Genomic DNA, 24411 nt, shown 5'->3' on the forward strand with positions numbered 1-24411 from the left:
TTTACATTCAGTTGTAATCCGTACTAATGATGCAATCCTTGATCTGCATCAGCAAGTTCTTCAAATCCTCCTGACTTCAGCAATCAAGGCTGTGGTCGTCTGCATATCACAGGTTGTTACTAAGACTTCCAGCAATCCTGATGCCAAGTTCTGCATCATACATTCCAGCTTCTCAGCATGTAGATTGAGTAAGTATGGTGAGAGGATACAAGGTGGATCCACATCTTCATGCTGCTATAGAGCTTCTCCATCGTCTCTTCCCATAGATGTCGTCACTTTGATTCTGAGTGTTCCATCTACAGAAGTACCTGGGCATGGTCAACGTTCACGTTGTTGACCACAGGTGTTTGTTATGAACAAATCATTAGTCTTGCAAAATTCTCTAATGCTATCTCCAATTTCATTTCTATCACCAAGACTTACTTTTCAACTACTGTTCTTTTTCTTTGTTTCCAACATTTGGGTTTCAATTGCCAATTACCAATGTATCCTGATTGCATGTTTGATCAATTTCAGACTGAAGACATTGGTAGAATTCATCAGTTTCTTCACCACTAGTTTGGTAGTGGTGCATAGATTTTATGATCTGTTATATTGATTGATTTCCCAAAAGGCAAATAGAGATGGTCCTATCACAGGCAACCCTTTCTTTCAAGATCAATATTGAAAAGTCCTTTTTGATATTTAATTCAAGCCTTTCCTCTTGATTGTGTCTTTCCCAGCTTAAAAAATCATATGATTTTCTAATTCAAATAGCTAATACCAGCCCATTTCAGTTGAATAACGCCTGGAATATTGATCTTTATGCATTCCATTTCATTTTTGATGACTTCTGATTCTCCTAAAACTTTATTTTGTACATTCCAAGTTCTGATTATTAGTAGATTTGTACAGTTATTTCTTCTCTTTTTGAATTGTGCCCCTTAGCAAAGGAAGCTCCTGATGGTTAGACTTCCACAGGCTTTACTCCATTCAGGGCTCCGCGCTCCACTCGACTTTGAGAAAGTAGCTTCCTCTCAGTCATATCGTGCGTGCCTTATGACCAAGAGGCGCTTTCTCTCGCACTGTCTCTGACTGACAATGCTCTGCTTCTGCTCATTAGCCCTTCGATATCTGACATTTCCATTTTATGCATACATTTTTGAGTGACTGCTTCCATCAAAGGGGATAGTCAAGTCCTTCTTCAGAGAGGTAAAATGGTTAAAATGTAACGTCTTATCATTTGATATCCTTTTGAACCATTTTAACGTTATTTAAGTTTTTTAATGTATTCTGCTTTCTTCTTAACTCAAGTTTTTCTGTTCTGTCTGGTTATTTTTGTTAAGTTTTGTTTGTTTGTTTGCTTGCTTCCTGTTTGTGTTGTGTATGGTTTTCTATGAAATCCAGGATAGGTAAATCTATAAGGACAGTAACTTGCTTAACAATCCCCTGTGTGTATGGTAGGGGAACAATGGGGGGGGGGGGGGCGGAATGGAGTGCAAAAACAACAAAATGTTCTGAATTTGATTGTGGTGATGACGGCACAGCTCTTCTTAATATGACTGAATGACTAAATTGTAAGATAAGTATACGGCAATAAAACGACTTTAAATTATGTTGCCATGAACACACAGCCCTACCGCCATGGAGTGGATGACTAGTCACAGACACTCTAGGAGGAGTTTCTGATCTGTAAATTGCTACGAAAGCAGTGCCATCTTTCTACTGCAGACTGGTTTCTGGGTTCCACTGCCAACCTCTCAGCCCAGTGCTAGTAGTCCGCTTCATCATGTGACCCAGAGACAAAAGCAGTTTGCACAAATACAAATGGCCATAAAATCTCCTACAGCTCTTCTCCTTTCATTGCCATATATACCACATTAAAACATCCTTTTATGTTACTTGAATTGTTTTTTTTTAAAGCCTCATAAAGTGAAATCTATCTTAGTTTGTACTCTTTCTGATTTATATTCTCTATCAAAGCTAAAAGTTCTTCTTCCAAAGCAAATTCCCATCGGCAGAACAATAAAATTCATATTCCTCAGGCTATTATATAAAGTTTCACAATTTGGACTTTAACTACTGGTCAGCCTTATCCTAACTCTATTGTTCTCCCTATCATGCATTCAGCCACAGATTCAGATACACTGGTGGTTAACAACTCTCTGGAAAAGATCGCATGTTTTGTACTTTCTTTTTTGCAGAAAAATCAGGATACTTTTATTAATAAACAAAAATATCAAAACGGGAAGCTCTATTTTTTAATCATCTATATCCAGGCTTATACACATTTGCAGTATTTCTATTTTTCCAAGCCTCCCCCCAGGACTTCTGCCCGCAGTTGTGACATCATGGGACTCAAACTGGGTTCTGTTTCATGTTCCTTCAGATTGGGAAACAAGCAAAAAGAAATCCGAGGAAGCACAGGGCCGGTGGGCAGACGAGTAAGGAAGACACTTCTACTAGGACAGACCCTGCGACCCTCCCTACAAAAATGAGCAGGTGCACCGATGATGCAAACCTCTCCTTGGCACGGCTTCCCCGGCCCTTTCTTCACCAATGCAGTTCCATCATTCCAGCAGATCTTCCTTACAAGCTCCCCACCGTCACTGTGTGTCAAGAGAATCTATCAAGGCTACTCTGTGGAATCCCGAAAAGCAGTCAGTCACCTTTACCTTCTGAGCCAGCCTGTCTTCAATGTAACTGGCCCAGCGGATCCCTCAGAAGCCACTATTTTGTTGTGACTTTACTCTCAGGATCTGGCTTTAAGGCCTTACTTCACTAATCCCTTTGATAATTGATTGGGTGGTGCAGTGGTTAAATACTTGACTATGAGCCCAAATATCAGCAGTTCAAACCCACCAGCCTTTCTGTGGAAGAAAGAGACCATTTGCTTCCATATAGATTTACAGCCTTAGAAAGCCTATGGGTCAATTCTATCCTGCCCTGAGAGGTCACTATTTTTCTGCAATGTCTCTGGCAATAGTCTTGGTTTGAGGTTTGTGTACATGACTACTAATATGACGGTGAATGATTTAAACCTCCAGAATTTAATATTCTCTTCTTCCATTGCATGTGCGTTTTATCTTTAAAGTACACATTTATATTCCTATATGTTTAATTTAAATAGATAAATTTGAGAGACTTTTAAAATTGAAAGCACTTTCTAGCGAAAACCTATTTAAGAGCTCTTGTCTATGAGGTTCTCTAAAGTAAGTTCATCTATCCTGTGAGCTTCGACTGTTTATCGTCATAACATGGCTGCAAATAGGACATCACTGCTGCTGTTGTTAGTCGGTGCCATTGAGTGGTTCTGACCCATGGGGATTCAGAGAGACAATGGAGTGAAACGATGGCCCAGTCATGGGCAGTCCTCAGCTATTCTTATATTTGAGGGCACTGATGCAGGGACTGTATAAATCGGTCTTATTTAGGGCCGTCCCCTTTTCACTGCCCCTCTACTGTACCAAGCACGGTGTCCTTCTCCAGCAACTGGTCTCCTGTGCCAACATGTCCAAGTTCATGAGATGAAGTCTTTGCCTCTAAGTAGCCTTCTGGCTGCACTTGAATATAATTCACCAGCACCGTGATTCAAATGCATCCATTTTTGTCTCATCTTCCTTATTAAGCTTCATCTCTATCTCAGACCAATATTATCTCTGATATTGTTATGTAGGTCTTCAATGTCTAATCAACTGAAACATGAACGTCTCAAAAGCTTTGAATATACTATGCTTAAACACACACTTTATGATTCTTGGCCTAATTAACTTCCCAGCAACTGACCAAAAATTTGGGGACAATTCTTTGCATCCTCCTTTCACACAGAAAATATGATTTGTCCCTTGGGGCCTCCTGATAATGCTTCTAAAATAGATCTTAATCAATCAAAATTCATCAATCTGTTGAAGGCCATTAGAACAAAAAACAGGAGTTTCATTAGAGGTCTTCCGTCTTTAGATAATTTGTCAGAAAACTTAATCCCACCGGTTCCATTATGCAGCCTGCATAGATCAGGACTGTCAACTACCCACAGTGATGTGACCTGTGTCTTCCAGGTACATCTCGATTATCAAAGACATGGATGGGTGAATCGATAGATAGATGGATGACAAATAGAGACAAGCAGACAAGATATAGATAGAGAAATAGACAGAGATGATAAATACAGACGCACATGCATAGATGCATCTGTGTCTGTATACATACATATTTATTTAACTATCAGAATCCTGATTTAGAAATCTCTTCCTTCTACAGAAAACTATCACTACACTGTTTTTCACAGGTTAGTGCTGATAGTAAATATTTTTTGCTTGTGATATTTTATGGCAATTAAAAAAATAAAAAACCTACGCACTGAGGATTGATTTTAGTGATATTATATTTAGAGTGTAGTAATATGTTTATTACAAAACATAAATAATTACTGAGTAGCATTATTTTGATCTAATGATAAGATCTCAAGTTTTATACTGAACTTAGAAAATATTTTCACAAATCACCAGCTCTAAAATTACCTAAATAAAAATAAATATAGAAATAATCTATAAATATTATTGAATATTCTGGAGTCCTAATGTGACTATGTAGTTTAAAAGTCCATAGTATAAAAGCAATTATGAAAAAAAGAATGAATAGAAAAATTCCTACAGAGAAGTATAAAATAAAATTCAAAAGAAGGATAGTGTGTATTTTAAAATTATGTCAAATGAAATTTTCATTTAATCTTATATTCTTAGAGTAGATAAAACACAATAACCTCCTTCCAAAACTAATTTTTCTATTAAAAAACCCTTATGCTGATAAAGGAATAGCTAGCCTTGCTTAAAGTGTGTAATTCTGTGTTTCTTTTTTCATCAATGATATCCAATTAAGTATTCATAATCCGTAATTCAACATTCTACTACATTTAGTATTGGCTTATCATTCCTTAACCAATAATAATTTGGGAACGCATATATTTTTCTAAAGTACAGTAGGTCTTTAGTTGCATCAAAACAGAAAAAATAACCCACTGCGGTTGAGATGATTCAACCTGACGGAAGCCCTATTCGACTGGGCAGAGCTGCCTCTGTGGGTTCGGAGGGTGGATTGTCTTATGGGAACAGAACACCTCACATCCTGTAGGGTACCTAGTGTTTGCTGAACGGCTTGTGAATGAATGGTTACTGGGCCACTAAGGCGCCTTTCCTCTCATAGGACTAAAAAAAAAGAAAAGAAATTTGAAGCTTAGATCAAGATAGTGCTAAAAAGTTATGATAATATAACTGTTGTTTAACAGTTTGGTCAGGGGGGATTCAAAGAATGTTTAATTTTTTAATGCTAAAATATTTAATGAGGAAATTTTACACCCTATCATCTTTCATATAGTATAGCATTTTAAACGTACACGCAACAGGATTAGGGCCACCAACTTCAGAGAATAGTAGGCAGAATCAACAGAACCATAAGAAAGCAGCAAGGAGTCCCAGACTATATCCTTTTGACTTTGCCAGAAATAAGAGCATAATGATTTTAGTTTTCCAAATTGATGTGTTTTGTTTTGTTGTTAAAGGTGAGCATAGAAAAAGAATTGCAGATTTAACAAAAGGCTTCCAGGTATGATGAACTGTAATCCAAAATCGTGGAAACAGTGCTTCAATTTCCTTTTGTTTTTCTTGGGTTAATTAATCTATGTACGTAAATAGAATGTTGTATGAGATCACTGTTCAGAGCTAAGATAACAATGAAACAAAGACTTTTAAACCGAAAGGGAAACAGGTGGTCATACCGCTCTCCACTGCTACTGTTCTGACGATTTCCCATTATTTCAATTTTTCACTTCCTATTTCAACCTCTGGAACTGGCCCACCCATGTAAGTCTTCCCCTGGAAGGGAGATCTTCCCAATGGCATCCAAATGGGTAGGCTAACTACATTAGCAAATATCATTTACACTCGTACATTAGCCTAGTTTTTCAGCACATTTTTAACACAGTTTTTGTGGAAAAATTAGGTGCGTCGGCTGATATTCGGGTCGGCTTATACTTGAGTATATATGGTAACATTTATTGTGCATAGAATTTTAATTTGTATATTTTGCTTATTTGAGGTTACATAGTTATGAATGTGTTTCTCAGAGTTTTGTTGTCATGGGTCTTGTGTCTTTTGTCACAAACATGATAATATTTGCTAAATAATATATGAAATTTGTTTTTTGATTAGTAATAAAAAGTGAATTGTGTATTCATGGGTATTTGGTTGACAAGACCAAATTTCAAAAATTACAAAGTGCTTGCAGGATATTACATCAGGGGTATTTTATATCATATGAGTATATAGATAAAGAAATATAAGCATTATCTTTGAGTGGATATCTATTTTGACATACATACAGATATATGTATTTCCAGAATTGAAGTTCGAAAACACTATTAGGTATGGATACAACTACTAGAGACGCTTCCATTTTGAATGTGTATTAGTTTGCTGAAAAATGAAAATACGGACAGCAGCTCCAGTTTCGATTCTGCTAACCAGAATCTAATTTGAAGTCATTAATAGTTACCGTTTACTTAATTTTCTCTTTCTAATAGTCTCCTGGCAGAGTCAAAAGAGTCCATGGGTTTAACCAGATTTGGGAGAGGAAAAAGTTGATAATTAACAGCAATCTGCTTTTCTTGTTTCATCCTGTAAAACTCTACAGCCTAGAGACCTGTGCGGTGCTGCTGCGGTGGCCCAGGCGTGGTGGCCGGGTGGTTAGTCCTTCATCATATGCAGGACATAACTGCTGTGTACCTTACAGCATCTCCTTCTAATCCATTAGGATTCATGAAGGTCATCTTATAACTTTGCTCTGATTTTATAAAGGACAGGAAGTGATTCATTACAAATGTCATCATCATATAATTGCAATGAAAAATTATCATGCATCTCTGTGCGCTTTTAAAATTACTTTTTAAATCAGGGCTAGGATGTCCATTAACAAAATAACAAAATTAATTTCCTATTCATTTTAGCTGGACTTCATTCAGAAGTCCAGATTAATATTTCAGCCAGTTTATATTTCTGTTTATACTTCTGTGTTATGACAAAATATGCTTCATAAACAAGAGAAAGAGAATGTCTATTTTTGGAAAATCTTTTTTTATATCACATTCAAAACTATCCATATATTTATATATTTTATAACTGAAAATCTGAAATCATATTTATTGATTTTATGTTGTTTTTCAGGGTATCCAAAAATCCAAATTTGTCATTCTGCATTATTAAATCACAACTTTTAATTTACTCAAATTCATTGTCATTGAGTAGATTTTGAATCATAGCAGTCTTACAACAGAGAACGACTTATCGGGTTTCTGAGATTAATCTTTACAAAGTAGACTGACTGCTACTTCTTTCTTCCCTGGAATAATTAAGAGGTTTGAATGCTGCCCTTTCAATTAGCAGCCAAGTGCACCAACATGGCTGGGATAACTTTGAAATTATTTACCCAAAATAGTTTTGAAGTGAAAATGGAACCCTAGGAACCCAGTGGTTAAATGCTCAACTGCTAACCCAAAAGTTGGCAGTTTGAACCTACTAGCCACTCCATAGGGGGAAAATGTGTCAATCGTATTTCTTATATTGCAACAAAAAATCCTGATGGGACCGTTTTACTCTGACATATAGATTCATTCCTGAAATCAAGCTGACTACCTTCTCATCAATTTTGGTTCATAGTTATGCTACAGGTCAGGGTAAACATACCCTGTGGGTTTCTGAAACTGAAAGTCTTAATGAGTAGAAAGCCACGTATTTCACCTGTGGAGCAATTGGTGGATTCGAACTGCTGATCTTGCAGTTAACAACCTAAGTGTAACCCACAATGCCACCAGGGTTCCCCATAGGGTCACCAAGAATCCAAACAAATATGATAACAACATAATTATTTTAGTTAAAATAGTGAAGGAAGATAAATTATTAAAGCTTCTACATCTTAATCTAAATATTATTTATCTAGTATTTTCACATAAGCTTACAATAATATACTATCACATATCAGTTTGCCATACTCTGGTGACTTGGGTGTTGCTGTGATACTGGAAGTTATGCTAAAGGTATGACCAATACCAAGAGTCCTCAATCATGGATGGTTTTCAGTAAGAAGGAATAGGCAGTCAATTTCTGAAGGACTAGCCTTTGAAAACCTTATGAATAGCAAACAAAAAACATTGATGTCATGCTGGAAAATGAGTCTCTCAGGTTGTAAGGAAGTCAACTCGTGCTGTCAATGAGCTATTCCCTAAACATAGAGCTGACCTGAATAACATAGGTCACAGATTTGGGGACCTTCCTTGCTGTGAGACAGAATTCAAAATTAGAAGAAACAACTGCAAATACCCATTAATAATAAGGATATAGAAGCTACACAGTATGAATACTACTGGATTGGAAGTTGTCAAAAAATAAAATAAAACACGAAAACATCAATATCCTAGGTATGAGTGATCTTAACTGGATTGATTTTGGCTATTTTGAATCAGATGAAAGTAAAGAATAACAAATTCAAAAGGAATGGGGTCATAGTCATCATAAAATATTTTTTCTCAATTGATAATGAAGTACACTGCTGTTTGTGATTGAACAATAACTATATGCCTATAAGGATATCTAGTTAATACAACTATAATTCAAGTTTACCCTCAAAGCGAATGATGGAAAACTGAAGTGGTCTATAAACTTCCTCAGTCTAAAATTGACCCAATAGACAATCAAGGTATGTTGATAGTTTCTTGTGACTGTAATGCAAAGTTGGAAACAGAGAATCAGTAATTGGAAAATAGGGTCTTGGTGATAGAAAGAAAAGTAGAGATTATGTGATACAATTTTACAAGACCAATGACTTCTTCACTGAAAATATTTTTTCAACAACATAAATGGTAGCTATAAAAGTGGCCTTATCCTACTACACCGAGGTAAAACACTAAAGGCTTGCAATAAGAATGGTGGAAGGAGCAGAGCAAGGAAGTCCCGAGGGAGTATCAAAATTAGACTTTGGGGCCAGGGAGTGGCACCCCACCAGACTAGGCGGAAAAACACTCCTAAAGGTCAACAAATAGACCTTGATACTATTTACAGGCTTTTCTTTTCTTTTCTCTTCTTTTCTTTCTTTCCCCTTTTTTCCTTCTTTTAGATTTTGTATGTCATTGGCTTTTTTGTTTGTTTGTTTGTTGATGCTGCTGTCGGCACCTTGTTTTTAATGTGTCCCTTTGTTTGGTACTGTCGAGTCCATCTGCAATTTTATGTGCATATTATTATCTCTGTGGGTCTATCTAGATAACATAGGCTAGATAAACAATGTGGAGAAGAAAACAACAACTGGACTAAATGGTTTGGGGGTTGGGGGGCATGGGAGAGTGGGAGGTGGGGGACGGAAAGAGGTGTTAACCAACTCAGGGAGAAGGGAACAACAAGTGATTCAAAACCAGTGGCAAGGACTCAAATCGACCCTATCTCTGGGAATAGACAAAGAAGTCCAATATCAGCAACCAAAACAAGAAGAGAGGCTACCTGTGAAATACCATCATTTGTTGATATGCAAGGAGAGGATGAACTAAAACACATTTAACCAAATCCACAAAAGCTAAAATAGGACCATGACAGCTAAAATAGTACCATTTCTTGAGACCAACTCAAGAAAAGACTTGACTCATTGGACACTGATTAATGAAGATTCAACAAGTTATGGGATTGTATGAAGAACATTTCATATGAAAAAAACAAAGGTCTTTTGAATGTCAAAAGAAAAAGACCAAAGTGGATGTCAGAAAAGACTCTGAAACTTTCTCTGAAATATAGAGAAGCTAAAGCACATGAAAGAAAGTATGAAGAAAAACAGCTTTAAAATGTTAAAGGGCAGATTAGGAGACAAAGTAGAGCATTATAATGAAATGTTCATATGCCTGGAGTTAGAGAACCAAGAGAACAGGCTCAGCATGTCTCAAGATGATGGAATTGAAGCAATCGGTTCAAGGCTTGAATTCTAATGTTCAAAAAGTCGATGACTATTGAACCACGTCAGAAGCAACAAAAGGAAAAGGCAGAAATATATAGAACCAGGACACAAAAAGAATTGGTCAGCTTTCAAGTATTTTAAGACATAGCATATAAAAAGACCAACGTTACTAAAGGAAGAAATTCAACCTGAACTAATGGGCGTAGTAAAGTCAAAACCCCAGGATTTGGTGAAACCAATTAAAAGGTTTCAACAAACCAATGAAACAATGGAATGACTCACTCGTCTATCCAAGAAATGCGGAAGACTGTTAAAATTACTGAAGAGATGTTATTTGTGCTTGATCCAAAGAAAGGTGACTCAAGAGAATGTGTCAATGACAAAACAGTATCATTAGTATCGCATGAAAGTAAAATTCATAAATGATGTGGCAGTACATTAGCAAGGAGCTGCCAGAAATTCAAAAGAAGGTATCCAAAATTTCTCTTAAAATCCATGTCAGATGAAGCTTGGCTGAAAAAATAACACCAGAAAAAGATTCCTTTTGTTTGATTAATTTGTCATAAGTATTGGACTGTGTAGAGATCATAATGAAATGTGATTAATATTCAGAAGAATTGGATTTGCAGAACTTTTCGTTCTGAGCATGCAGAACCTCTACATAGAGGAAGAGGACATAATTTGAATGAACCAAGGGAATACTGGGTGGTTTAACATCAAGAAAGATGTGTCTCAGAGTTGTCCCCTTTCACCACAGGAAATCAAAGTGTCTGCTGAGAAAACAATGCAAGCAGCTGGACTATGAAGAATGCAGCAGCAGGAATGGAGCAACGCTTGCTACAACATGTAGTGCACAAAGGTCGCATCCTTGCTTACTGAAAATGGCAAGGACTTAAAACATTTATTGCTGATCATCAAAAACAATAGCTTGCAAAGAACCAGAATCTCACATCTGAGCTAATCGATGATAACATGATAAATGGAGAAAAGACCGAAATTCTCAATGATTTAATTTTTCTTGAGTCCACAATCAATGTTCATGAAGTAACAGTAAATAAAAAAATAACATATCGCATTGGGCAAATCTACACATGACTTCTTTAAACGGTTAAAGAGCAAAATGTTACTTTGAGGACTGATGTGTGTGTGATCCGGCCATAGTCTGTTCAATATCAGCCTTTGAAAGTTGGACAATGAATAAGGAAGAATGTATCTGTCTGAATTATAGTGACAGTGTAGAATATTGAAATTACCATGGACTTTCAGTAGAACAAACAAATTTGTCTCAGACAGTGTACAGCCACAATGATCCTTCAAAAAAGGATGATGACAAGACTTCATCTAACATACTGTAGACATACTATCAGAAGACCCAGTCCCTGAAAATAGATGTAATATTTGGTAGAGAGTCAAGGACAAAAAGGAGATGGATTGACAAGTGGCTGCAACAATGAGCTCCAAACAATTGTGGGGCAGTAGCAAGGCAGGGCAGTGTTTCATTGTGCTATACAAAGGACAGCTGGAAGGTGCCGCTGACTGGATTGCACCCAACAACATGTGCTAGTTTACATCTTCCCTTCTCTTGCTTCCAAAGATTCCTTCAAGTACTATCTTCCACAATAAAAGAGAGCCTCCCAAACTAATTTTTGGCCATGAAATGTCTATTGCAGACTGTTCCTTTTCATAAATGTTTTACATATTGAGTGCCAAGTCTATGTGCTTGCCCACCAGCACTTCAAATTCAGCATGTTTAATTCCAACCTAATTCATCTGTGTAACATTATTTCTAAGAGTGCTGCTGCATTCCCAGTCATTCTGCATGAGAAACATTTTAAATAACATTTGGCTTTTCTTCTCCTCAAATGTTTCACCAAATTGGTTGATGCTTTCTTTAGCGCCTAGTTTCATAATTCAACTTGAATCAACTCTGTCAATACTTTTCTTTCAGGCAGCACCATACTCCAGATTCTCCTTTCAAGTCTCAACACACTGGGGGGATGAACTTTGCCTGTGCCGGACAGAGGACTTGCACGAATACACTCACATCTTAATTACAATCATGTTCAGCATGCCCATCAACTTCTCATCACATATATTTAAGCATAGCCCACAGAAATTGCCCTAGTTTTTTCAAACATAATATCTTCCACACAAAACAGGAAAGAAAAAAACCAAAGCAGCTTCCCTTGAACAGATTCTGAATCCTGGTGACCCTTATTTATCAGACACGAGCTACTTTCTGTAGAGTTTTTAATGGCTGTTTTTCCTTCTGACGATCACCAGAATTTTTCTGAAAGGAACTCTGAGTTGATTCAAATTCTGCACAGGTTATTTCTGAGCACCATCGATGTATAATAGCATCCCAAATATCCAAAAATTACTATTCTATTCATTTTATATGTGTGAGGACCTCTAAAAGGTTTTGGAATAATTTCATTTACTTTTAATTTTTTTCCAAAAACATTTGAAGGCCCTTAATATGTCACTTCCTTTCAGATTTAGCTAATTCTATTGATCCTTATTGATCAATCCATGCATTGATCCTCCCTGATTGAAGCCTCCTCTGATTAATCAAGTCCTCAGCTTAAGTCAGTAGTTATTTCCTTCCATCCCATAGTATGATCTTTTTTCAAAAATGTTAAATGGTTTTACAGTGAACTGGAGGAGTACATACTAGAACATTTTTTGCAGTCTCTCAATTCTCTTCATGGCTTGCCCTGTTCCCACCTTCCCTCTTTCCTTCCCGTCTCCCTCTTCTAGACTACTGTCTTCCCATTCACCCCATTGACACCTGCCTGCTCTTGACTCGACTAGTTTCACTTCTCCCCTTCCTCTGCCATGACAAGTAACCATCAGAGAAAAAACACCCAGCTTTAGAAGCCCCTTAGTACTTTATTTTTCACCTTAGTGAAAATACGTATTAAGTTCCGCCTGATACTGTTAATGTGTGTGTAATTTTCTCTGGGTCATCTCTTTCCAGATTACAAACTCCAATAAAGTAAGTTATATAGTGCACAGAGTAAAGCTTTTCACCAAAGCTGGGCTCAATAAAAATTAAAATGAAATATTTCATCAACATAATTTTAATATGCATATTTTTGCTTCCTCGACATTTTCCTCCAGGTCAGGAACAAAGGTTAAGGGCAATAAAACTCCAGACCATTCCTTTGATTCTCTCACAGTAGCTAGTCACATAATATATACATTTACCCACTGTAAACGATGAAGCACGTTTAACCCACCAAAAACAGTATCTAGATTACTATAGTTTCTTATTCCGTATTAGAGAAACCCAAAATAATTAAAGTCATTTAAGATGATCTTGCCTTATTCACACAATATAAATGGAAAAATAGAAGAATATTGAAATATTTTCTATCAGCAAAAAAATGCTAAGTGAAATAACTTACCTTATAACTGAGGTAACCAAGTAGTATGGTTTCAAATAGACTTATCAATGCCACTGAAACCTAAAATATAAATGGCAACTTAATGAGAATATTCAATAAACATACAACATATAATCATAATTTTAATGCTAGAATGTCTGTGTGTGTGCATTTTATTAAGTAGAAAAAGGCATATTAACTTTCATACACAAGAAGTTTTCCAACGCCTGCACTCTCTTTTCATCAATGGTCTTAAATATAAAGGTACAATCAGATTTGCAATGATGTGTGAAGATGTTGTTGTGTTCCTAATATAGACAATTATGCAGAACTCTCTCACAACACTGAAATCCTATCCAAGCAAGAGTTTGTTGAAGATCATCCAACAAAGATTGCAGCAGTACATCGACAGAGAACGGCGAGAGGTTCTGGCTGGATTCAGAAGAGGATGTGGAACAAAGAAGTTCATTGCTGATGTCAGGTGAATCTTGATTCAAAGCAGAAAATACCAGAAAGATGATTACTTGCATTTTATTGAATATGCAAAAGCATTCAAGTGTGTGGATCATAATACCATGGATAACTATAGAAAAGGGCGAATTCCAGAAAACTTCATTGTGCTTATGTGGAACTTGTACATGGATCAAGAGACACTTGTGAGAGCAGAATAAGGGAATACTTCCTGGCTTAAAATTAGGAAAGTTGGGCATCAGATTTTCAACTTATCACCATACTCATTCAATCTGTATGGTGAGCAATCATCAGAGAGCTGGATTATATGAAGAAAACTGTAACACCAGGAATGGAAGAAGACTTAATAACCAACTTACAAGATGGACGTGACACAACACTACCTGCTAAAAGTGAGGATTTGAAACACTCACTGCAGAAGATCAAGGACTTCAGCTCTCAGAATACAACACAACTCAATGTAAAGATGACGAAAATTCTCACAACTGGAACGAATGGTGACATCGTGATATATGAAGAGATGATTGCCATTGTCAAGGTTTGTGTGTCGCTTGGATCCACATCAATACTAATGGAAGCAGCAGGCATGAAATCAAAAGACGTATTGCATTAGGTAAATCTAATGCACAAGATGCCTGTAGAATATTGAAAAGCAAGGGTATTTCTTTGAGGACTAGGGTACACCTAACCCAAGCCATGGCATTTGTAGGCACCTTGTATGCCTGTGCCAGTTGGACACTGAATAAGCAAGACTGAAGAGGAATCTATGCATCTGAATTGTGGTGCTGGAGGAGAATGGTGACAAAATGATGGACTGCTAAAAGGATAAAAGTATACGTCTCAGGGAAAACAAGGTAAGAATGCGCATTAGAGGAAAGGATGGCAAGACCTCATCTCACGTACTTTACATACATCATCAGGAGATATCAGTCCCTGGAGAATGACATCCCTCGTGGAAAAGTGGGTGGGCACAGTGGCAAAATGGGCTCCAGCATGCCAATGACAACGAGGATGGCCTAGGACCAGGCAGCGTGTCATTTCCATGTCTATAGTGTTGCTGTGAATCAGAATCGACTTGATGATACCTAGCAACAAAACCTCACCACAAATCTGTGTCCTTGATTAGTACAACCTCTTTCAATGTATGCCCCCAAAACAATGGCTTCCAGAAGAATGTATAGAAAATAAATTTTTAAAAAGCACTTCCCATAGTATGATCAATCCTACCAAACATCTGAAACAACAGGTAGCAGCAACACCTTTGAACACTAAAGAAAATAATCCATCTGAGCAATTCAACATACTTTCCAATTTTATTAGATGGTCTTGCTAACTAACCTTCCCCATCCCCCTTTAGCACACGGAAGTATAGGTCATGACCTGTGATTAGCATTTCAACACCTGATCCACTATGCCTTCAGTTCTCCTTTGAGAGAAAACAGTGTGTGAATTATGCTCTTAAAATTTATTTTATAGGGGTAGTTCCAATATCATTCTGGACAAATATTCATTTATACATATATTTTTAATATTAATAAATCATTTTATTGGGGGCTCTTCCAGCTCTTCCAGCAATCCATACCTCCATTGTACCAGCACATTTGTACGTATGTTTCCATCATCCTTTTCAAAACATTCTTTCTACTTGAGCCCTTGGTATCAGCTCCCTTTTTTCCCCCTCTCTCCCTCGCCCTCCCATGCTCATGAAGTCCTGATAAATTATAAATTATAATTATTTTCATTTTTGTATTTTTTAATGTAAGCACACTTTTCACAGATTGTCTAAACTTTATTGTTGCAAAGGAAAATATAAGTGGAAAGATATCCAAAACATTCTCTGTAAGGGCTCTTGGCCTCTCAGAATAGATGAATAAAATCAAGATAAATAAACATAAGCAGAAAATAACTGAGACAACTGCATTTGTTTACATATTTTTGATGTTTAAGACAAATCTTGAGAAAGGCAATTAGCACTGGAGGTTTAAATTCAGTCATCTTCTGGAAAATATATCATGATCTTGAAAGATAACAAGCAAGTAAAAATATGGAAATTTACGTAAAATATGTTCAGATGTACAGAAATAGAGATAGACAGAAATAATCAAAAGCACACTCTTCTGGGTTTTGTCCCTCGTGTTCTATAAATCATAATTGGTTGTGTTCTTTCCTAAACGCTCACAGAACTAGATTGTTCCTAGAACCCTGTATTAGTTCATGTTTTCTTCATTTCAGTAAATGTTTTTCAGGAATTACTGATGATCTTATCTGGAAAGAATGCTACCATTTTAAAAAATGACTATTGAATAAAAGTAACCCTAATAAACCAGAATACATTCCAGTCCATAGATCACTATTCTTAAATATATTGACTTACTCTAAATTTATACTTCACATACTCTAAATTTATACTTCACATACTAAATTTATACTTCAGAAACTATGTTTTTATTTTAGACTTAAATATTTAAAAGGGATCATTTAAGAGGGAGATGAGGAAAACGGTGGGGTAAAAGCAGAGTGATCCTCTGGTAGGTTTGATAAGTTGTTCAAGTTGTTGAATGGAAAAATTATGACCTGAGATGTAACCCCTGACCTAATTCACAAAAGAGTTTTTCTTCATCAACGATCACTTGAAACCCTTTTGTTTTAGTTAATCAATATGACATTTTAATATCAATATGGCATTTGTGGCATTATGAATCAAAATAAATAACTTATTTCCAAAAAGTATGAAATAGTTAAATAAATTAAAAGTGGATCTCATAGGTATGATCATAGTGCACACACACTTGAAAAAATTGCATATGAAATGCAGACTTTGTGATTATCATAACTTTAAAAAAGAAATTGCACATAGAACAGGTTTGATTTAAAAGTTGTTCTATGAGCACGTTAGTTTTAGATCCTTTTCATTTCCTCAAAATTTAAGTGTAGTCTGACCTCCATTTTTCTGAGGTGGAGGGAAGTAGTGACTTTATTTTTCTGATTACTGACTTCTTGTAAAATAGCAAAATATGAAAAAGTGTCTGTAGGAGAGAAACAGGCGTAGAGGAGAAAGGAGCATGTATTGAGTTTATTTGGAATGGAATCCCCTAGGAAAAGGAACGGATTAGAGGTACAGGAGACTCGGGAGTAATTATAAGAGCATAATTCAGACACTGCTCTCTCTCAAGGGGCCCTGCTCGGCCACTAGTTGAACTACTAACCACAAGGGCAGTAGTTTGAAACCGCCAACAGCTCTACTCCAGAAAGATGAGCTGTCTGCTCTCATGAAGATTTACAGCCTCAGAAACCCAGAGGGGCAGTTTGACTCTATCCTATATGGTCGGTATGAGTCAGAATGAACTGAAGGGAAGAAACTGGTTTTTTATTTTGAATTCTATCTTATAATTTCTTTACTGTTTCTTGAGGTTCCTTTTATGCTAAGACACACTTGTTTCTACAGACAGAGATGACTTCCTTCAGCCCAAGGCTTACTTTCTAAGGGTGACATGAGCCGCTCACTCCATTTAAAAACTTTTTGTGTTGTTTTGTATTTAGTAACAGTTTACTAAGATTTTAATATGACCTGTCTGGGGATATTAAGGTGAAAATGTAAATTTGTAAGGGGCTTTAAAAGCATGTATTTTATTGCGATTCTAGTGACAATTTAGGTAGCAAATTTGATTCCCATCCAATCGTTCACATCCAAAATGTTCTGAGACTGGTTACAATCCCCAAAGGTGCCATCATTCTCTCTACTTCCACCGCATCTTCCTTACCGTCATCATGCAGTGGCCCTTCCCGCATTCTCATCTTTCCTCTTGGGCAAATGTTGAATGTGTGATCTTGGTGTTGACTGTTTAAATTACCATGGAACTCTGAGTGCTATTGCTTATTATACAGGTCAATCTATTATTTGAAAGGTGACCTCCGCCAGTGGCTTCAATCTTCAATTATTAATTATGTCCTAAGTATCTTTGTTGGGTTTCTTCTAGTTTACCTGGTCATCATCAAACGCAGCGTTCTGAAGTCTCCTTCCATGAAAACAGCGCTGGTGGCATAGTGGTTCCACTTTGGACTGCTAAGTCAAGGTCAATAACTAGAAACCACAAGGCTTTCTACTCCCTTAAAGCTAGTTTTGGAAACCCTAAGGGGCAGTTCTCCTCCAATATACAGCATCACTCTGAGTCAGTACTGATGCTACGGCCGGTTGGTTCTGGACCGTATGAACAATCAAAAAAGAGAAAGAGCCTCACAAGATGGATTACCTCAGTGGCTGCTGCAATGGCCTCGAGTATTCCAACTGTGAGGATGCCACAGGCTGGGAAATGCTTTGTTTCGGTTGTACGTGGGGTCGCTATGAATCATGCCCACATTGTTGGTAATGAACAATGAAAGCCAGCAGTATTGAGAATCTTTTTCTTTCTAAAATTTACAATTTTGGAGCTCTATCATTGAGCGCATAGATATTGATTATAGTTTTGTCTTCTTAGTGAGTGACCCTGTGCGCTGTCTTTTGAAAATGGAATTCGAGCTAAAGTCTCTTTTATCCAAAATTATTATCGTTACTCTTATTTGTTTGGGTTACTGTTTAATTTTTTATATATTTGTGTCTAAGGTGGGTCTCTTATAGGCCACATATTAGTGTATCATATTTTTAATATATTCTGCCCCTCTCTGTCTCTTTATTGGCATATGTAATCTATTTAAATTCATTGTGACTAGAAATAAATATAAATTAACTGTAGACATATTCTTATACTTTGCGTTGTAATATTAATTATTTCCCTGCATATCTGTGTTCTCTTCTTATTGTACATAGATTTTTATATCAGTTGTTTTTCATGTTACTTGAGTCCTTACTATGTTGAATAGATTTGTTAATTTTATTCGCAGATATTCTGACATTTACATATATCCACTTAATTTTAAGAGTGTATTATCTTGAATTTGTCTTAACTTATCTACATGTAGTTCTGTAATACCATCACTTATCCTCTTATTTTGTCTGAAGTTCTGATTGTTTGTCACTTACAGCTCAATACCTCTGCTTATTTGACTGCATGCGATCTTCATGTAGGTTGATATCTAGGTGATGATGTCACTCTCCAATGAACTCTCTTTCATATTATAAGATTGGTCTGGTTTTTATGAATATCCTTTATTTCTACGTATGGGGCACCTCTTCAATTCACCATAATTTTTATAGGCCAACTTTTCAGAGTATATATTTCTTAACTGTTAGTTCTTTCCTTCCAGGGTTTGACAGGCCCTATATCCCCTTCTCTTTTTGCCTGCCTGGTTTCTAAAGAGAAATCAGTACCTAGTCTTATTGGTGACCCTTTGTAAGTGATATTTTCCTAATTTCCCAAATAATCACTTATCTCTTGATCTTGAATCATTTGATTCTGATATGCCTTGGTAAATATATTTTAGCATCTATTAGATGTAGGGTTGGTTGGACTTCATAAATGGAGAACTTCTCATAGTTTATGATATTCAAGAAGATTTTTGCCAATACATTTCTGAAAATTCTTTCTGTATTTTTCTATATGCCTCCTATTCTAGAGTTCCTAATACACATAAAGTATTCCTCTTGATAGTATCTCACATAATTCTTAAGTGTTTAAAAATTGTATTCATTATTGTGTCTAGTTGGTCCTCAGACAAATTAGTTTCGAGATGTGTCCACTCCCATTCTTTCTTAAACCGAGAACACACTGTCACTGCATCTATTCCCCCTCAGTGACCTGACGGGACAGCTGATCTATAACGTTTCCAACGCAGTATGCTTTTACAAGAGCAGGTTTCCTCGCCTTTCTCCCAAAGTTAAACCAGTAGGTTCAAACCATCAACCTTTCTGTTAACAGCCCAAAGCTTCACCCACAGCATTACCAAGACACCTTTCTTATACTGATTCAATCTGCTTCTGCATCCTTTCATTGGGTCATCTATTTTCTGATGTTTTATTGAAATCTTCATTTCTAGTTGCTAATGTGTACTGCTTCTATTTACCTGAATTAGTGGTTTTGTGCTTTTATTGTTTTCTTGCGTTATCTTAGGTTTTTATCTGTGTGTTCCTTGATCTCCTTGAAGATCTTTCAAATAAAGCTTCGAAAGTCCTTCTCAAGTATTTCGATTAGCATTGTCTTTCCCCTCCCTCACCTTTTTTGAACAATCATATCCTGTTCATAAGATTAGTTGTTACCGTTCTCAAGGAATTGAAGCATTATTTTATTTCTATACTAGGGGATGTCAAGGAACTTGTGAAAAAATTCATCATTTTCATTTACATTTTCCATAAACTTTCTCAAGTCTTCATATGTGTATGTTGATCAGATATCTACTCGCTTAGTCCTGTTATTTGTTTTGTTCTGATATCTGACAGTGGGTGGGCAGAGCATGGTTTACTGATCATCAATCTATTGAGATGAGAGCACTCACTGCCAATCCTTGTGAATTGAGTGTACACCTCAAAATATGTGGCAGCATGACTGAACCATAATTATCAAAGGTTTAGTCATTATATGATAATATAATAAGACATTTATATAATGACTTAATCATCCATCATGATGTGATCAGCTCTGATGAGATCTTATGTAGGGGGGTGGGGTATCTTGATACAATATAAGAAGAGGTTTCCTGGTATAGGCCCTGAATCATTTTTCTATCTGATATTTTTAAGTTCTATTCAAGGGGAGAGAAGCCAGCAGAGGGAGAGAGATTTATTACTGTCCAGAAAGAAGATCTGAGAGTGGAGCGCGGCCTTTGGTTCTGCACTGAGAAATCCCTAGACTCATAAGAAGGGTTAGGAAAAGGAAATTCTCCAGAGCCAAAACTAAAATCCTGCTCTGAGAGTCAGTATCCAGAAATCAGACTTCCAGGTTCCCAACTGTTAGAGAATAACTGTTTGTTGGAGCAGTACTAGATGACTAAGAAACACCGTTTATCCTTGGGTAAGCAAGACATCAGTAGCAGGGAGGGAAGAAGCAGGGAAGGGTTGAGGGCAGGAAAGGATGGCAATTCTGTGGCAGTCTATCTGGTGGTTCAGGAGTCTGTGCTTTCTCTAGCTGAATAAGCGCAATAGTCAGGGCATAGGAGGCAGGCAGGATGGGTATGTGCCACCAACAGGACCACGCAGTGACAATCACAGTGTGAGTAGTGGGGCAAGGATTATGACATGGGTGGAAAGAGCAATGCCTTTCATTGGTCACGTGGTACACAATGTGCACTACAGATGGCTAGGTGGGTAAGGTGGCAGAGCAGAAGGTGAGTGGAAGCACATTTGGGGTAACAACGGGGTAAATCAGGGAGGGGAAAGGCTCCTACTAAGGTCCTGGTTGATCAATATGGTGGGGGTTGGGTTGCCTGGTGCTGGAGGTCACCAAGAGAGTTTGGGGGCTGGGGAGTGTGCTCCTTTGGTACCAATAATGGCTTTTGATTACATTTTTAGGGGTAAAATTTGTGGCACTAAGATAGAGAATCGGCCAAAATGAGGGTTTTGTTCGGCTCTACATAGGGTCACTAAATGTTGGCCCCAACTCTATGGCACCTAGCAACAACAACAATGTGCACAGTGGGATAAACATTGGGTCACTTATTACAAGGTCAGTGATTCAAACCCACCAGACACTCTTCAAACAAGATAACTGCAGTTGTTTGCTTCCATAAAGATGTATCATCTCAGGAAGGGACAGCACAGGCTGCCAGGGATTGCCACCAGATCCCTCCCTGAGGTGCAAAGTAGTCTTACCCATACCATGGAGACAGGAAGAGACAGAAGGTTTTTACTATAAGCAGTTGGACAACAGGGGCAGCCACAGCCTGTGAGCTGCCAACAGCTGGGCCCCTAGCCCTTATTGCTCACTCTAGAGTGTTCGACCAGAATCTCAATATCCTAGCCAAGCTCCTCAGTGGCAGTGTAGCAGGACTAAGGGGGTGACCTGTGTGTTCCCCATCAATTTGACCAAGGCTTACCTGCAAAAACTAGCACAGAAGTGATACCTAGCCATGTACTAATAAAGGGCTGCAGTGAACCTAACTTTGGTCATTCTGAAGAAAGCCTATAAGCTGGCTGTCAACAACTTCTTCTGGCATTTGCTCATGACTGATGGGGACAGCAGAACCATAAGATGGAGATACTAGCTGGGATGTGCCAATTGGTAGTGACGTTTCCAATGGAAATGTTCAAGATTCAGCTGCAGGACACCATCAGGGTCCAGCCACAGCATCTTCCTCCTCCAAACCCTACACCACAGGCGCACATCCATCCCCCTCATTGCCTGGGAGTAGCTCTGCTCTCAAGACTGGACGGCCTCTTAAGGGTCTGGCGCCACTCCTTCAGAGACATTCCCTTCCCGCTCTTTGCCAGACTTCACAGCCTTGGATTCAGGAGCTTTCTGGGAAAGTTTCCTTTGCTTGTTCCTTTGTGTCAGGCTGTGGAGCAGTTTCTGAAGCTGCTATTGCAGTGGTGCCTCTCGACATTGTGAACACTCAAATCCAAACTCGCAAGAAAGGGCTGGTGAGGAAGTCTACAGGGGGATCAGATATTGTGCTGGGAAGCTCTGGACTTGAGAAGGACCATCTGTCTGCATGAAAGGAGCAGAATGCCAGGCCCTGGGCATGGGGATTGACCACGGTGTCTATTTCATTGGTTTTGGGGAGCAGATCTTTAACATTTCTCAGTAGAGTCCTTTTTGCCTGCTGCCATCTGTCTACTTAGCCCATTTTACCATTTTACATGGACTAGACAGGGTTCAGAGCAAGACACTCCACCATGCTATAATTTGTCCTTTAATTTTTAGAACTACCTAATTCTGGGGAGAAATCCTACTCTATTATTCAAGATAGATCTTACCTTACTCTCCCTATATACCTGTATTTGTCACCTTTGGTGGTATGTTTACCAGGGATTTTCAGAACCCCTTAACCACCTACTTTTTTTAAAAAATAACAAATATGATACTTGGTTTGGTTGTCTCAATGGCAGGGCCTTAACAATTGGTACAGATAGAGAATTATTTCTACACTTTATTTCATTTTGACACTTGAACCTGGTATAGTCAAGGCAATTTTAAGATTTGGTTTTGCTAATCCCAAATTGATAATTCATGGTTAGTGCTAACAATGAAGTTTGGGGAATGGGAGGGTCAGAGAATAAAGGGGACTATTAAAGTCAAGGCTTACTATGAAACTAAGCAAAGCCTTTCATACTGTGATGGTGAGGAATTTGATTATCTACTAGCTGAAGAACCCAACCATAAACATGCTGGAGCACAGGCTCTCTGGATCCATATGCACCAATGTTCACAGAAAACTTCTTGAAATAATGTGAACTGGTTAGATGTCTTAAAAAGGAAAAGATTTATAGTATAAAAAAAACCATACAGAGCTATGAGTGGAAATCTTTGAGGAAACTGCACGTTGTTCAAAGGGAAGTTGTGAGAATATAGCACGGAATTAATACTTCACAGTTTAAAACTAAGAAAAGTGTCCAACAGAGATGTATCCCATCACCATGTTTATTCAATTTGTACACTGAATATATCATCATAGAAGCTGAGTTATATGAAGAGAAATATGGCATCAGGTTTGGAGGAAGACTTATTTAAAAACTGCAATATGCAGATGCCACAACTTTGCTTTCTCAAAGTGAGGATGACTTGAAGCACTTGCTGATGAAGGTAAAGGATTCTAGTCTTCAGTATTAATTTCAACTCAATGTAAAGAAGACTAATATTAACACACTGGACCAATAGGTAACATCATGATAAATAGAAAAGATTGAAGTTGTCAAGGATTTGTCTTGCATGGATCCACAGTCAATGCTCAGTACAGCAGCAGTCAAGAGATCCAATAATGCATGCATTGGGTAAGTCTTCAGCACAAACACCTTTCATGTGAGAATAACAAGGATTTACTTTGAAGATTAAGGTACACCTGACCCAAGCCATGGAAATTTGACTCGACGCATATGCATGTGAAAATTGGACATTGAATAAAGAAGATAAAAGAATAATTGATGCGATTAAATTGAGATACTTGTGAAGAATGTTGAATGTACCATGGACTGTCATAAAAGTTTTGTGTCTTGAAAGAAAGCTAGAAGGCTCCTTACAAGCAAGGATGCTGACACTTTGTCTCACATACTTTCGACATGTTATCAGGAGAGACCAGTCCCTAAACAGCATGCTTGGTAAACAACAGGGGGTGGGTGAGAAAAAGGAAGATCCTGCACAAGATGGATTGATAGAGTGACTCCAACCATGGGATCAAACAAAACAACGGCTGTGATCATGGCACAGGACAGGTGGTATTTTGTTCTGTTGTATGAAGGGTTGGTTGCTCTATGTCAAAACTGACTTGGTGGCACCTAACAACAACAGCAACAACATGAGTGTTGAAATAGATTCACTGGCACAGGGTTATTTTGGTGTTGCAGTTTGGGTTTTGTTGTTCTTTTGTGGTGTGTGTGTGTGTGTGTAATAGCAAAAAGCATTTGGGGAAGCTATTGAGCCCTGAGGTAATGGCTTACTTGGTTTTATCCATACTCTAAATCATCAATAACAGCATTAGGAAATTATCAGATGATAGAGTGGAGAGC

At 37.6% G+C, this 24411-nt stretch overlaps 1 protein-coding gene and 1 pseudogene across 1 annotated transcript in view; one reads left to right on the top strand and one right to left on the bottom strand.

Moving 5' to 3' along the window:
- Nucleotides 1-24411, bottom strand: part of KCNT2 (potassium sodium-activated channel subfamily T member 2) — a 486995-nt gene that overhangs the window by 303104 nt on the left and 159480 nt on the right. Inside the window, exon 5 of the mRNA XM_075540516.1 lies at nucleotides 13374-13433. Coding sequence (XP_075396631.1) covers nucleotides 13374-13433 — 60 coding nt within the window. The remainder of the gene's footprint in view (nucleotides 1-13373; nucleotides 13434-24411) is intronic.
- LOC142429515 (mitochondrial glutamate carrier 2 pseudogene) lies at nucleotides 14155-22496 on the top strand (annotated as a pseudogene).

This window comes from Tenrec ecaudatus, chromosome 1 (assembly GCF_050624435.1).
Source record: "Tenrec ecaudatus isolate mTenEca1 chromosome 1, mTenEca1.hap1, whole genome shotgun sequence".
In the NCBI taxonomy this organism is placed as follows: domain Eukaryota; kingdom Metazoa; phylum Chordata; class Mammalia; order Afrosoricida; family Tenrecidae; genus Tenrec; species Tenrec ecaudatus.